The 16,889-nt window shown below is 40.7% G+C and overlaps 1 protein-coding gene across 1 annotated transcript; it reads left to right on the top strand.

Moving 5' to 3' along the window:
- On the top strand, positions 1-16,698 carry LOC124281606 (matrilin-2-like). The gene is made up of 5 exons (XM_046717543.1): positions 1-86; positions 255-485; positions 4,042-4,076; positions 14,386-14,499; positions 16,136-16,698. The coding sequence occupies exons 1-5, from the start codon at positions 1-3 to the stop codon at positions 16,696-16,698; spliced, it is 1,029 nt and encodes a 342-aa protein (XP_046573499.1).
- The last annotated feature ends 191 nt before the right edge of the window (positions 16,699-16,889 follow it).

The raw sequence follows: 16,889 nt of genomic DNA, 5'->3' as shown, positions 1-16,889 counted from the left end.
ATGAGAATATTGGAAGAAAGAAGGGAGGATGAGAATAAAGAGAAGGAAGAAGGGAGGGTGAGAATAATGAGAATAAAGAAGGAAGCGTGAGGATAAAGAGAAGGAAGGAGGGAGGGTGAGGATAAAGAGAAGGAAGGAGGGAGGTTGAGAATAAAGAGAAGGACGAAGGGAGGGTGAGAATAATGAGAATAAAGAAGGAGCGTGAGGATAAAGAGAAGGAAGAAGGGAGGATGAGAATAAAGAGAATGAAGAAGGGAGGGTGAGGATAAAGAGAAGGAAGGAGGGAGGGTGAGGATAAAGAGAAGGAAGAAGGATGAGGATAAAGAGAAGGACGAGAGCGGGATAAAAGAGAAGGAAGAGGGAGGGAGGTTGAAGGATAAAGAGAAGGACGAAGGGAGGGTGAGAATAAAGAGAAGGAAGAGGGAGGTTGAGGATAAAGAGAAGGAAGAAGGGAGGGTGAGGATAAAGAGAAGGAAGGAGGGAGGGTGAGGATAAAGAGAAGGAAGGAGGGAGGTTGAGGATAAAGAGAAGGAAGAAGGGAGGTTGAGGATAAAGAGAAGGACGAAGGGAGCGGGAGGATAAAGAGAAGGAAGGAGGGAGGGTGAGGAAAAAGAGAAGGAAGGAGGGAGGTTGAGGATAAAGAGAAGGACGAAGGGAGGGTGAGAATAATGAGAATAAAGAAGGGAGCGGGAGGATAAAGAGAAGGAAGGAGGGAGGGTGAGGAAAAAGAGAAGGAAGAGGGAGGTTGAGGATAAAGAGAAGGACGAAGGGAGGGTGAGAATAATGAGAATAAAGAAGGGAGCGGGAGGATAAAGAGAAGGAAGAATGGAGGATGATGAAAAGGAGAAGGAAGAGGAGGGTGAAAAGATGTTTGTTGTTTAACGCCGCATTCAGCAATATTCCAGTTATATTGCGGTAGTATGTAAATAATCGAATTTTAGATCGGAAAATCTAGTGATCAACAGCATGAGCATCAATCTACGCAATTGGGATACGATGAAATGTGTCAACCAAGTCAGAGAGTCTGACCACCAGATCCCGTTAGATTTATCACAAACATGGGTTGCTGAATACCAACTCTAACCCGGATCTTCACGGGTTGGATGCGGGAAAGAAGGATGTGAAGGAAGTATTAAGTGAGGAAGAGGACAAGGATGGTGAGAGGAAGAAGGGAAGAATGGGATAATAAAGTAGATAATGAAGAAAGGACAATGTTGACAATGAGCAACAGAGAATGTGAAGATGGATGGGGAGAAGGAGAAGTGGTGGTGAACATATGAAGGAAGGGGATAGGATGCGGTGAAGAAGGAGACGGTGAAGCAAGGGAAGGGACAAAGTTAACACTCTTGGCACGGTACACAACAGCGAACAGCCGTTACCTTGACTTAACAATCCCGCTGATACTGATATATTAGTGAGGTTTGATTTTTTTTTTTTTTTAAGGTTTTTACTTATGGTCATAAATGTCAAATCATAATTAATGTTGGGTAAAATTTTGAATGCATAACCTTGGTTAATAAACAAGAAACTCCAGAACACCCATGTGTTGCACGCCATCTTCAGCATATAAGGCCATTCCCTTACCGTCACATCATTCCCGGTGGAAGACTGGACAATGAAGGTAGGTTGTCTTTACATGTTATGACGGCTAAGATTCATTCTGTAGTATCAGGAATCCCAAGCCTAAACATTAAAGGGGGGTGAGTATAGGCTGCTTGAATTCAGAAGGGATACTGGTGCAGTGTTTCTTTGAATATATTTTTTAAATACTAATTATGTATTGCATAATGTATACGTTTCTTAAAAAAATATGTTCTGGGATTTGAGGATGAGACTATGATTCCTGATACCCACGTGCTTACAATATATACGTTTGTATTAATATAATGTTTTAGTTCTTATTCACTCAAAGAAAGTTCAGATGAATTTTAGCCATGGTCTCTAGCTTCTGATATTAATACTCAACGTTTGCTTAGCTTTACGTCTTCATGATGTTCCTAAATGAACCAACACAATTGAAATACCGCGGTTCACAATTGTTTGGTGACTCCTCTATCTACTTCGTGATGAACGAAAAGAGGCCAGCAACCATGGGCACGATTTGCATATGGTGCTGAGTGAGTGAGTTGAGTATAGACTGTTTGACTTCAGAAGGGATTAACGTGTGCAGTGTTTTGTTAAATATATTTAATGTATACGTTTCTTCAGACAGAAATGCATGTATGTTCTGGAGTTTGATGATGAAACTATGATTATTGATATTCTCGCGCTTACAATATATATGTTTGCTGTAGTATTAAGTATATTTTCTTATTCACTCAAAGAAAGTGCAGATGAATGTTAGCCAAGGTCTCCAGCTTCTAAAATCAATACTCAACATTGGCTTAGGTTTAAGTCTTCATGCTATCTTCTGTTGTTGGATATGATGAACCAATACGATTGAAATACCGCGGTTAACAATTGTTTGGTGAGCCCTTTATCTTTTTCACGATTAACGGAAAGAGGCAAGCAGCCATGGGCACGATTTGCAAATGGTGCTGATATTCTTTGTATTGACGTATTGTCCACATCATTATGAAACAACGCTACTACAATTACTAGTGAGGATTGCAGCAACCGAATACACTTATACCCCTCAGCGTCAAAGATGTAGTAGGGGATGCACAGGCGTGCTTAAAACTTCGTGAACACAACATTATGTTGAAAACGTCTTTGGTGCCAGTCAAAGTGTGATCAGCAGGACATATGGAATCGATATCAGACTTTTGGATCAGCTACCTAGCGACGCGCGGGTGGTCGACAGCGTTTCACCACGCACCCGGAAGACATGCATTCAACAAGACGACTTCACTTCACTGCTGCTCCACATTCCGATATGCCTTGTGGAACCGAAGTTCCGTAACCATTTCAACTCATACATTGCGTGTGGCATGGGACTGGTCTCCGGTCACGCATTCCAATGAACCGACGTCACAGGGAGGCACGTTTAGGATGGGCCGAGTCTGTTGTTTCAACTGACTAGGACTAGAATCCAGTGCTCTCCGCTGATCGATCGATTCTCTGACTACGCTTCGATTGGAGCGTAAACAAGGAGTCGAGTTACAAGAATCGTAAGTATGACCTTGGAAAGGGATCTCAATGTAAACAAACGTATTACACGTGATGTTCGTCTTTGATCGTAGCATCGTATATCTAAAATCAATGTATGGTACTATACAAGGGTCAAATTAATCATACAAACAAACATAATTGAAATATATAATAATAATAATGGATAGCATTTATATAGCCCAAATCTCCGCAAAGGACTCTTTGCGCTTGCTTTGTTTTTCCCTCGCTCACTGGATGTCAATCTCAACGGCACATCGTATTGTCAATCTCAACTCCCTGCGGAGTATACAACTCTTGCAGCAACTAGGCGCACCGAGTTATTGTGGCATTCCCATCCTTACGAGGTACCCATTCACAGCTGGGTGGACTGGGACACATAGTCACAGTACTTTGTCCAAGTTCACTGCACGTTGCTGTACCCGCAACTGGGCGTTTGCACGTATTTATATGGCCACCATCTGGTCATATACCAACGGATTCGTGGGTTCTGTTAAGTGCACAGGGTTGTGTACTGTACACTAGGGGTTGTGACAACACTGAAAGAGTCTGCACACAAAGTTGACGAGTTGAAGATTTTTTACACCCGGTCACAGGTGGGCTCGATCCCGTCACCTCAATCTCGCTGGATCACTAGCCTGGCGCTTTAGCTTTAGCCAGTTCGCCCACCGCGCCCCCGGCTATATATGGCTATATTTTGGTTGAATATTATAGGTGTTGCGATACTTAAACACATGTGTATATCTGGTTTGTGTGTTTCATGATCTTTGCTACTGCGAATTGGATTAATGAACACAAACGTCCACGGCTGGCAATCACCGGTTTGTCTGCCTTGATTGTAAGCTTTTTTTCACAAAACGTTTCGATTTTTCGATTCTTTCAGGAAACAACAATCGTTCTGCTTCTCCTGTTATTCTGTCATTTCTGCTACAGTCAGTCTGGGGATGGGGCTCGGTCAGGCAAACTGGGTAAGTCCGTTACAGTAGTTCAAACCTATTGAACCAATTATCTCTTGACCTACTGAAAAATTGCGTTTATTTTATGAAATACGAAACAACATTATTTTCCTCCGGTCCCGCAATGCCTGCACTGCAATCTCCGGACTACCAATCGTCAGAGTTCCATTTTGCAGAAGACGTGATGGCTGAGTTGGTTACCGGCGAACAGGTGCCTCACTCTGAAGGTGTGGGTTCGAATCCCGGATCCAACTCAACCCCCCAAACACTAGAATCTGTACTTTCTTGTTAAATTGCGACCACAAATATAGTATTTGCTACATGAGTGGATTTGTGTATTCAGAAATGATTCTTTGTTTGTGAGAAACATCCTGTTAGAAAACAATACTCCTGTTTCCTTTGCCATTCGTCTCACAAGTGCAGATGGCTATTTGTCACACAGGCAGCAGCTGACTGAGTTCTTTCTGTGGACCTGGATGGAGTTTAAATACAGTTTCGAAATCAAGGACCTTTCCGCTCACATTATTCTGATATGCAATGCTGAAAATTACATATTCATAATATGCCATGCATTTACAGAGCGCAATTCGTAATCATGATGTGTTCTGTGCACCAGCAGAAAGGTTAAGGCTGGAAATTGTAGGACTGATTAACCAAGTGAGACTTTAGCTATGATTTGAGTGAATGAGTGAGTTAAAATTTATAGTCACATCGCCAATATTTCAGCCACATTGTGACTTGAAAAGTTATAAATTAACACTAAACGCAATTAAATCATAAAAACTGTCGACAAAGGACAGTAAAATAACTAGCTTATCACAGAGAATAAAAACTAACAAGCAACCTTTAAAATTAGACAAATAATACAAACAATACAATATAAACACGGACTGGATATCACCAGTAACTTGAGGTAGATCACCATGCTAATGAGCATGTAGACTTACAGAACCTTTGCCACCTGCATGGACCCTAGCTGATTCACACAAATCCTTCAGCCGCCGGTGATTAGAGACAAATATAGATGACAAATTATAAACACACATATTCTACGACGAAAAACCCCGGTAAGTTTAAACTTACTCTAAACCATCCCTTCAGCCGCTGGCGTTTGTAGGAAAAATTTAGCCGAAATTTAAAAGAACAAAAATACTACGTTTAAAAATCTGGTAAGCTTAAATTTAACTTTGAAAGTTTTTGGGACTTACGTACCCTCTCAGGAAGACAATAATTTTACGATTCTTTAAATCCCTTTGAGGATACAGCCACTAACAATCGCAGTTGCTAATTTATACTACCATTTATAAAATAACATTTAGCTATATACAAAACATATTGTTCAATTGTTCATTTATCTAATAATTATATTTCTTTAAAAAACAAATCAATTATCAAATGATAATTTACATTATAAAGATCCTTAATTGTTTTGTTATCCCTTGTGATGGAAAAATCAATTAGGACATGCTTGACTGGGATTCTTTCATCACAAGGCATACAGAACAGAACAGAACAGAACAGAATTTTATTTCAGTAACAGGCCTCCGGCCCAAAATACATGTACATAAATTGATGATAAGTAGAGCACATATATATTTCATTTAGATTTGTGTTTCTTGTCAACAAAGTATAAAAATAGACATACATCCTTGATACTATTAACATTTTTACTCTGTAATATTGATATAAAATTAATAATTGACGGACATTTACTAAAATATTTTGATATGTACTTATTTCTGACATGAGAATATGCATCACAGATATAAAACACATGCCATTCATCTTCAACAACAAAGATACCATTTAATTTACAAAAACAGGCAATGCCTTTCATTATATGCAACATCAGTGTATCTGCCCGTTTCAACTGCTAGTTTAAAATTACAGCACCGAAATCGGGCATATATAGTTTTTAAATATTGAGGGATATCATTATTTATCAAGTAGCTCTCAACATTTAACAAAGATTTGAATTGCTTATAGTAAAGACATTTACGGTTACTGTCCAAAGATGAATACATACGAAAGGCATACGAAACGGAGGATCCTCACCTTTCACAGGTTATTATGAGTGTATCTAGTATGGCCAATACGACATCGCATAATGACCTCTTCAAATCTGGACTGACAACCCGAGTAGGTGTAACCGATATAGGGTTTTATAGATGGTATTTATTTATACCTACTTGGGTGTCCCACTTCTTCTGCATCAGATCACGGATGTAAGTTCTAATGCTAGCTTTGTAATCAGAGTATGGGATCAGAAGTGGTGTCAAAGATTTGTTGAGTGCTGCCTTAGCAGCAAGATCGGCCATTGTGTTACCAGAGATTCCAACATGGCTTGGTAACCAACAGAGGACGATGTCGCATTGGCCAGTAGCAAGATCATTATATAATTCAATAATTTCTATTAAAAGTGGATGTTTGCAAGAGAGATTTTTAATAGCATGAAGTCACGAAAGAGAGTGAGAAAAGATCATGTATTGTTCATATTTGGGGTGTCTATTAATATATAAGAGCTGTTAGTATTGCGTTAGCTATGATTTAAAAGAAGGGACAGTCGTAGCTGTTTTGATGATGTCTGAAAGACAGTTCCGTTTAGACGCGCTTTGAAACAAAAACATCTTCTTCTAAAAGTAGAAGAGTCAAATCTGTGCACAGAGAAGAGCTGATCATATTGTGAACGCATAGCTCTGTGAGGACAGCAGACTAGGATGCTGATCTTGTGAGTGGAGGGTTCTATGAGGGTAGCAGACTAAGATGTTGATCTTGTGAGTGGAGGGTTCTATGAGGGCAGCAGACTAAGATGTTGATCTTGTGAGTGGAGGGTTCTATGAGGGCAGCAGACTAAGATGTTGATCTTGTGAGTGGAGGGTTCTGTAAGGACAGCTGACTAGGATGTTGATCTTGTGAGTGGAGGGTTCTGTGAGGGCAGCAGAGTAAGAGGTTGATCTTGTGAGTGGAGGGTTCTGTGAGGGCAGCAGACTAAGATGTTGATCTTGTGAGTGGAGGGTTCTATGAGGGCAGCAGACTAAGGTGTTGATCTTGTGAGTGGATGGTTCTGTGAGGGCAGCAGAGTAAGAGGTTGATCTTGTGAGTGGAGGGTTCTGTGAGGACAGCAGACTAAGATGTTGATCTTGTGAGTGGAGGGTTCTGTGAGGGCAGCAGACTAAGAGGTTGATCTTGTGAGTGGAGGTCTCTGTAAGGACAGCTGACTAAGATGTTGATCTTGTGAGTGGAGGGTTCTATGAGGGCAGTAGACTAAGATGTTGATATTGTGATTGAAGGGTTCTGTGAGGGCAGTAGACTAAGAGGTTGATCTTGTGAGTGGAGGGTTCTGTAAGGACAGCAGACTAGGATGTTGATCTTGTGAGTGGAGGGTTCTGTGAGGACAGCAGACTAAGATGTTGATCTTGTGAGTGGAGGGTTCTATGAGGGCAGCAGACTAAGATGTTGATCTTGTGCGTGGAGGGTTCTATGAGGGCAGCAGACTAAGAGGTTGATCTTGTGAATGGAGGGTTCTGTAAGGACAGCTGACTAAGATGTTGATCTTGTGAGTGGAGGGTTCTATGAGGGCAGTAGACTAAAATGTTGATATTGTGATTGAAGGGTTCTGTGAGGGCAGTAGACTAAGATGTTGATATTGTGAGTGGAGGGTTCTGTGAGGGGTAGTAGACTGGTAGGAGTCCCCTAGGTATCATTCTGCAAGATGGTTGTATGATTTGTAAGCCACGGGAAGGATCTTGAAAACCACACGTGAAGCCACACAAACCACACGTAGCTTTCCAATACTGTGGAGATTGTAATTGGCACACTGGGTCAAGTGGAGTTTCATGTTCATATGCTGGTCAAATATCACTCCCAAGTTGTTAACTTTGTGAGATGTACAAAAGTTCAGCTGAATTCTAGCCAAATGTCCAACACATGTTGTTAAAAAAAAGTATACGTGCTAATTGCAGCGTTTGTGTTTGTTGTTTTCCGCAGTATTCTACCTGTGTGACGGTAGCACATGATGTGACTGTCTGCAAATTCAAAGTACATAATATGTGTTTACCAGTTATGCAATATACAAGTATATGAGGAGACAATGTCTGAGTGCTACACATGTTACAGCAGCTAGGCCTAATCTTGACATATTGCATGGTACACAGCTCCTTTACTGCAGGGTCCACAACTACAGGTCAGACAGATCCATGTAAGAGCTACACACCGCTTAAGAACATCGAGAATCGCGACCCCAACACACCAGGATTTCCACCCTTATCGACGACTACAAACTAAGGTCTGGTTGGTATGCGGCCCCGAGAAGTGGGAACTGCTGGACCGGGCTCCAAGCTTCTTTCGGTGTGGCACCCACATCCCAGTTTACAGAATCTGTAAGATCGTCGCCCCTCACTCTTCGCAACTGCATGTAGACACAGGGCGTTGTTACATTATAAGTTGTTCACTGGTCACGAGGGGGGTATGGGTTCGGGCTCAGGGAACATAAACAAACATCGAGGGTACATCAACCCATGGGCCCCGAGGGACCAGTGAACAACGTATTTATCTTACCGAACACCTCAATGTTAATTTTGAATTGTTTGAGGCACGGGTACAAATCTTTTTGTAGCAATCGCTAGATTTTGCTGACAAGAAAAACAGATTAGAGTTACCTCCCTTCCATCAATTGGCATTCGCAAAACATCGGCAATTTCCGTACACCATACGTGATTCAATGTTATTCGAAATAAAGAATTACTATCATGAAGTACCAAATGAGTTGCCATTTACAGCGGGGTACATTGAAATGTTACTCGCTTGTAAGCGGGGTACATTGAAAATAATAGAAGAGCGCTCAGCCAATCAGAAAGCGACATTTATGTGTAAGGTAAGATAATGTGTGATGGTGTGTGATATCAGAGGGTGATATATGGTTCCATGGTGTGTTGGTGTTTGTTAAGGAGGCATGTTGTGGCATTATGTGGGTGTCTGTGATATCACAGGGTTGCATGCAGTTACATGGTGTGATGGTGTCTAAGAACATGGGAAAATGTTGTGACATTGTGTGGTGTGTGATACCACAGGGTCACATGGTGTCATGGTGTGTGATAACATGGGGTCACGTCATTGCTGCTTGGTGTTATTGCGTGTGATTGTGTGTGATAACTTAGGGTTACATTATGGTTACGTGATGTGATGACGTGTGATAACACAGGGTCACTTGTTGTTGCATGTGTTCGTACTAGTGTGTAATCAACCTTAAACGTATTGTTAGCATTATCAAAACTTATGTTAACTCGCTCACTGGATGCATCTATTTCAAGTATTGTTCATCAAAATCTCATGAATTGAAACTGAAGAGTGTGCACAATTTAATGCTCCATCTTACTGTTGTCACATGCATTTTCATTTAATATGGTTTTCTTATTTGCTTTAAGCCAAAGGGAATCAAACATCCAAGATGTGTAATAGGGTCCGGACGAGTAAATGCTACAGGCCATTTTACATCAAGACGAGGATGTGTGGCAACAGAGAGATATATTACCTCAAGACGTACTACATAAGATCAGGATTCTGCTTTTGTAAGTTTTAGACTAATATTTTATTCTACCACATGTATACTGAATGGTGCAGGCAGTAACCAGACGAAGTATTCAATTACTGATTAGACACAACAGCGGATCCGTCATTGTATTTTCCCTGTCCGCTTTTATTTTCACTTTAATGGCATCAACGCCCCGAGAAGCTACTCTTAAAAAACCCGTGGCAAATTGCCCAAATTAGAAAAATGCAATGATCTGCCCTCTAACGTCTACTTTCCTGTGTTCGATACAAAGAGAAAACCAGATTTACTTGGTGGATTGGAAATACAGGGTAACTTGGCTACCCGGTCAAGTCCTCTAATATGATAAACTATGACTGTCATTCATACATACATTCAAATGTTTTTGTAGCGCTAATATTCAGCACCAACTGCTGCTCAAAAAGCACTTCAATTACTGGTTAGTTACAGTATGCGAGTCTCTTATAATGTGTCTTTAGTGTTGATTTAAATGTCTGTGATCGAACGTCAGATAGGAGGCTGTTCCACAAGTATGGTCCGGCCTTTTCAAATGATCTGTCCTCGAACATTGTTGTGCGCGTGCGTGTCAGTCTGAGACATCACCCGGCGCTGTTCCATGAACACACTGGAACACAAGAACAAGGATCTTGAACTATATCCGATACCTTACTTTTGAAGCCATGCAGTTCACATAACGGGTGTTTTTTCTTCGAACTTTCTTGTTCTTCTGACGACTCTTGCTGCTGCGTTTTGAACTTTTTGCAGTTTGTGAAGCAATAAGTCAGTAAGTCCAAATAAGAGAGAGTTGCAATAGTCTGTGTGTGAGGTCACACAGGCTTGAACCAAATCGGAAGCTGTCCTTTGATTGGGACATCTTCTGATGAGCCCAATGTTCCTCACATGTTAATATACCCGTTTGCATACAGTATTGACGTGCTCTTCAAGGTTGAGCTGCGAGTCAACGATGACGCTCAAATTGCGTGCAGTTGATGTTGGAGGGACCACGCAGTCGCCAACCTAAAACCGAGGGACTGGATGTTTCAGATCCAGAAACAATTTAGAACATACTATCAGAAGTTCGGTTTTATCCTCATTTGAGATGACGGCCTGAACCATGTGGATAGCAGTATCTGCTGACATGATTATGCATGATTTAAAAGCAAGAAATACTTGCGCATTATCAGCATATAATGGAATCCAAATTTTAAGATCTTGCAATGTCTCCAAGTGGGTAGATGTACAGAGTAGAAAGGACTGGAGCACAGATCCTTGGGAAACACCGAACAAGAGTTGTTCAGTCGTTGACAAGTTTCCATCGATACAGACAGGTAGGTGTTTACCAGCCATGTACGACTTGATCCACATCAGTGCTGTATCGCTGAAGCAGAATCACAGATTCATTCACGCAATACATATGACAGGTCAACCAATATCAAAATAATCTGATGATCCTATACATTTGTTAAACATGATGAGAAGTACTTATATAACTGAAGAAAACATGATTTTCGGTGAACAGTAGTCATTTAAAATTTAATGGGCTACCATGGCTACTGATTAACACATAGGACACATGTAAGCTTCCATCTACTATCCCCACCCTATAACTAGTTCCCACATAAAAGACAGCATCAATACGGTATGTGTCAATGCTCTAAGCATCAGGACTGTATTAACATATCAGGTGTCAATGTTGTAAGCATAAATACTTTATTGATCAATGTTGTAAAGCATCAGGACTGTAATGAAACGTTAGCTTTCAGTGCTCTATCATTGAAAATGTATTGGCCAAAGTTGTATGCATGAGGACTGTATCAATACATTAGGGTCAATGCTGTGAACTATACTACTGTATTGACCAACGCTGTTAGTATCAGGACTGTATTAACACATTAGGTGTCAATGCTGTGAACTATACTACTGTATTGACCAACGCTGTAAGTATCAGGACTGTGTTAGGCGTAAGTACTGTGAGCATCGATACTGTATTGACCAATGCTGTAAGTATCAGGACTGAGTTGCAAGTATTGAAGCTGTTTCAATAAAATCAACATTAAATAAAATAACCTAAAACAACTACCCCAACAAAACCGTAACAAAGAACTAATACAAACATATCACTTTTTCTTATGGGCTTTAGATACACATTTATGGATCAGGATGTTGAAACTGCCAACATGATTGTGTCGTTATTGTTAAAGTACACATATTCATCCTTCAAACAACAACATTTATATATTCAAGAATATCCAGTATCTGTTACTGTAAAAGAAATGAATCTGCCAAACCATTCAGATCAGTTTATCGTGATTTAACATCCATAAAACCTGTAAAAATCTGTATAATTCAGCAATGTATGTACGTCTTGTAGTAGCAATGTTGTAGAAAATGACGCATATGTTTCCGTCAATTTTGCTTCTGCAAAGCTGATGTTTCTACTGAATTTATTTTGTTTAACTCCGTTTGTTGTTTCCATATTGGGCAATCCTTAGAGGAAGATGAATGTGCTCCAGAACAGTTTGTGCACTTTTTTGTAGTTACTGTCACAATCTTCTGTCACATGCGTCTTCTCACTGCAGTGAGTGCATGTAACAGACAATGGGCAGGACATTCCAGGTATTCATACCGTGGAACTTCTGAGACTTAAAACATCTGAGAGGGTTTGGAATATATGTGTCAACCTTGATATTGCAGTAACCAGCCTTTATAGATTTGGGAGCAATAGAAGATGAAAACGAAAAAAAATAGGTGTTTGTCGGATGGGTTTTGAGTTTTACGAGTGGCAAATCGTTTTACAAAGGTGACACCTTGTTCATTCATTTCTGAGACAATATCAATTTCTGCAATGTCAGAAAACAATCGATCCTGATCTCTCACAATAACTCTGCTGGTATTTAGTGTTCGGTGTGCAGAGACTGTAACGGGAATACCGACAAATGAATCGGTTGACAGAAGATTAGATGCTTGCTGTCTCTTGGTACATTCAGTTAACAGTGCACCTGAGCGTAAGCGTTTCATATTCTTCACATCTCCTTCGATGCCTTGAATGCCCTTACATACTGCAAAGGGATCTAATTTCAGAGGCGTTTTCTCAAGAGTTTCTATCACAATGAAAGGTGACCAGTAGTCGATAGTTTGTGAGGGTCGCTGTTCATCGTCATTCTCAAGTTGACGTTTCGGTTTTTCTGGGGAGTTTCATAAGCCATTTTGAATGTATTATTTTTCATCATCCGAGCTCCCCACCCACCACGGAGTGCCATAAAGACGATGCTACTTACAACACTAAGGATACCCAGATGATATACTCCAGTAGAAAAATTGAGAGATTAAATTTTCCACCAAATTGGCCCATGAGCCACCGCCTTCTGGGCATAAGACTCTAGGCAAATTACAAAATAGAAGGTACATATCTGAAAGTCGTCAATACCAAAATATATTCAAAAGACTTTAACCTCCAATTACCGATGTGTTGTGTAAACTCGTGTAGGCATCACATTTACCCTGTAATACCGGTCACATTTTGATGGTCACCATACAATAAGCAAAACAGAAAGAACAATCTGAATATCACTTTTCACAATGATCATCAACAATTATTATTCACCTTTAACAACTCTCATACCTTGTCACACCCTGATCGTCACCATCCACAAACTTCCATACCGGTTAGCACTGGAATAGCCTGGTGAATAAAGCTTTTCCTCGTCACGCCGAAGACCAGGGCCCGATTCACCACATGGGTACAAATAGTGAAGCTCGTTTCTGGTGTCCCCGCCATGACATTGCTGGAATATTGCTAAAATTCACTCACTCCACTTACTCAATACCGGTCATATACTAATCGTCACCTTTCAAAATATGTAACCCGTGAAGGTCCTGGTTAGAATGAACCTTCAGTAAACCAATGCTTGTCGTAAGAGGTGACTAACGGGATCAGGTGGTCAGGCTCGCTGACTTGGTTGACACATGTCATCGGTTCCCATTTGTGCAGATCGATGCTCATGTTGTTGACCACTGGATTGTCTGGTCCAGACTGGATTATTTACAGACCGCCGCCATATAGCTGGAATATTGCTGAGTGCGGCGTAAAACTGAACTCACTCACTCACTCACTCAAAATATGTAAAGCTGGTCACAACCTGTTGTCTCGTTTCCAGATCTGAAAGACTGGCCAAACCTTATTGTCATCTTTCAAAGACTGCCATACCAGTCACATTCTGATTATCATACTTCAAGAACAATACCATGAGGGTGAAGCTTTTATCATCACGCTTCTCCCTGTGTATTTGCAGCGTGACCGTGATTATTTTCGAATATGTTATCTTTGGTTGTTTTCTTTTTTTAAAAGACCCGTGAAGATCCGGGGTAGAATAGGTCTTCAGCAACCCAAGAGCTTGCCGTAAAAGGCGACTATCTTGTCGTAAGAGGCGACTAACGGGATCGGGTGGTCAGTTTCGCTGACTTGGTTGACACATGTCATCGGTTCCCAATTGCGCAGATCGAGGCTCATGCTGTTGATCACTGGATTGTCTGGTCAGACTCGATTATTTACAGACCGCCGCCATATAGCTGGAATATTGCTGAGTGTGGCGTAAAACTAAACTCACTCACTCACTCTTTTTTTAAAGACAGTTTGGGAACTAACTTTGATATTCAATTTGCAGTCAACACTGACCCTTGTGCTCGTAATCCTTCTGCTAATGGAGGCACATACAGGCCAAGAGGTGGCAGCTACAGACAGTTTGGGAACTAACCTGATGTTTCATTTTTCAGACAACACTGATCCTTGTGCTCGTAATCCTTGTGCTAATGGAGGCAGATGCGAGTCAAAGGGCAGCACCTACAACTGCAACTGTCTTCCTGGTTTCACGGGTCGGAACTGTACAGGTAAGTTTAACACTGGCAGTAATGGAACATCTCGTTTCATTTTCACTCTCACTTTAGCATGTCGGCGTGAGGTAGGAAGATACCCAAAACGATGACTTTTCTCAGTTTGGGACACATATAAGCTGAAAACACAAAAATGAAAATCTGGGGTTAGGAGTTGAAGGATTTGGTACGCTTAAATTACGTTTGTTACGGATTAGAAATTACCGTGACAAAAGTCACCTCTAAACCACCTTGAGTTACCTTTAAACCAGCAAAATTAAGTTCAGACAAGTCTGTGATATTCCATGATATATTGAATAAACAATAAACAAGGTTACAGTGAATGACAGAACGGATTTCCAGGACAATACAACTGTGTCACAGATCTAAAATACTGGGTCACAAATATAAAATATTCGATCACAAATATAAAATATTAACTCACCAAAGTCTTGGTATTTCCGGTAAACAAACAAATGCATGGATTAATGATTGTTGACAGCCGTTGAAAGTTGAATGTAGACGACTTCTTGAAACGTCGATGTCAGACAGACGAGCGTAGATTCAGTGTAGTAGTCTCCATCTCAACAACCACCGCCTATATATAAATTTCTGGAGAAATCCAGCAAAATCTACCCCACAACACAATCATGTAGAAATTACTGGAATGAATCCAACAGTCTTACAACGAGAGCATGATATCAACCAAGAGGAGGTAACTCTAACCCCTCAGTTAACCATACTCAGCGTTATAAACTTTTGTGAGCCATTATAACCAAAAGCTTATTAATGTGACATTTTAATTAACAAAAACACATCCTCATAACCCTTTACTAAAACTGTAGACCCTACAATACCAATGAACCAAATGCTACTGCAAATGAAGCAAATAATGCAGTAACAGAAACGTACGTTGACTAAATGTCATTTCTGATGTTACACGCAATATACTTTTATTAAGAAATATTGAGTTGTATATTTATTTATGAAATAGAACTACTTTGTTTTGTTGAAATGTAAAGAATATACAGTCTATTGGGTCACATAAACCACCGAAAATGTGCGTTACAGTCGAACTACAAAATACGTATTTCTTGAAGGCAGCGCCTCCCTTGGGCATATGCGTGATGGGTTTGACTTGAAACGTATTGACTTGAAACGTATTGAATGTTCTGTAGCACTCCGCTCTGTTGACAACGTCATCAAACGATATACTGACTTTCATCTGGAAATGCACGACAGCTGGCTAGGTACTGTCAATTTGAGCCTGGTTACCTGCAGCTGTCAATACTGGAGGATGAATGTATTGAACGATACAAAATAAGGTCTTGTGGGCAGCCGGCCCAAAGAGTTCATGCTGAAGTAAACAGTCATAATGTTAAACGTATTGCTCAAATGTGTAAAACTGAATTAAGGGTTATCTTCTTTTGTGTAATATTATCGCAATCACTACGTCAAACACTTTAACAAAAAACAATCATAATCACTATCGACACACACACACACACACACACACACACACACACACACACACACACACACACACACACACACACACACACACACACACCTTCATCAACACACATGGAGCAACCTTTAAATTTTGCACGAGTTTTGTTGGGTTTTTTAGTTTTGTTTTGTTTTGTTTTTGCAGATTGCACTCAACAGCCACAAGACATCCTCATCATGGAAGATGTATCTCGCTCCGTCGGCAAAGAGTCCTTTGAAGAAGTGAGACGATTTGAACAAAGTTTGCTAAGTCCTTTCAAAATTAACGTTGATGCTGATAGCGTTGCATATATGGTGTTTTCTGCAAACGCCAGAGTGGTATTCAGTTTGAGTGAATACAGCAACAGTAAGTCAAGCGTTCTGGCAGCTCTCAAGAACGAGGCATACGAGAGCGGGACTGAGACGGACATTGTCGAGGCTATCAATGTGGCTGTTAATTCAGTTTTCACACTGTCAGAAGGCGACCGACCGAATGCTACCAACGTGGTCATCATGTTCACAGATGGGTTCGATACAGAAACGAAAAGGGAGGTTATCGATGACAATATTAGTCGACTGCATGCTAAAGCAGAGGTATTTGTTGTTGCTCTCTCTGATGTGAAGGCCAATTCCACTGTCTACAGCCTTGCTTCAAAACCTGGTAACATCTTCCAGATTGGTTCCAATGCTGGAGTTAGTTCAATCCAGACAAGGCTGAAGAGTTGCTAGAAGATCAATTATGACTAATCAGACATGACATCAATTAGAATATTATTTCGTCTCTAATAAAAGGTCTGCATATTGTCCGTGTGTTTGTTGAAGTCAGTATCGGACATGAGGTCTAAAATTCCCCAATCAAGATCCCGTTAGTCGCCTCTTACCCTACAAGCATGGGTTACTGAAGACTAATTCTAACACAG

The sequence above is a fragment of the Haliotis rubra genome, unplaced genomic scaffold, assembly GCF_003918875.1.
Source record: "Haliotis rubra isolate DU_JTF1 unplaced genomic scaffold, ASM391887v1 Scf108, whole genome shotgun sequence".
NCBI classification, from domain to species: domain Eukaryota; kingdom Metazoa; phylum Mollusca; class Gastropoda; order Lepetellida; family Haliotidae; genus Haliotis; species Haliotis rubra.
This window is presented reverse-complemented; position numbering and strand designations above follow the sequence as displayed.

Excerpts from the sequence above, each read along its gene's own strand:
- LOC124281606 (XM_046717543.1), top strand. The coding sequence starts at position 1 with ATGAGAATATTGGAAGAAAGAAGGGAGGATGAGAATAAAGAGAAGGAA. Across the intron at positions 87-254 it reads ATGAGAATAAAGAAGGAAGC|GGAGGGTGAGGATAAAGAGA; the intron begins GTGAGGATAAAG and ends AGAATGAAGAAG. Across the intron at positions 486-4,041 it reads AAGAGAAGGAAGGAGGGAGG|TCAGTCTGGGGATGGGGCTC; the intron begins GTGAGGATAAAG and ends TTTCTGCTACAG.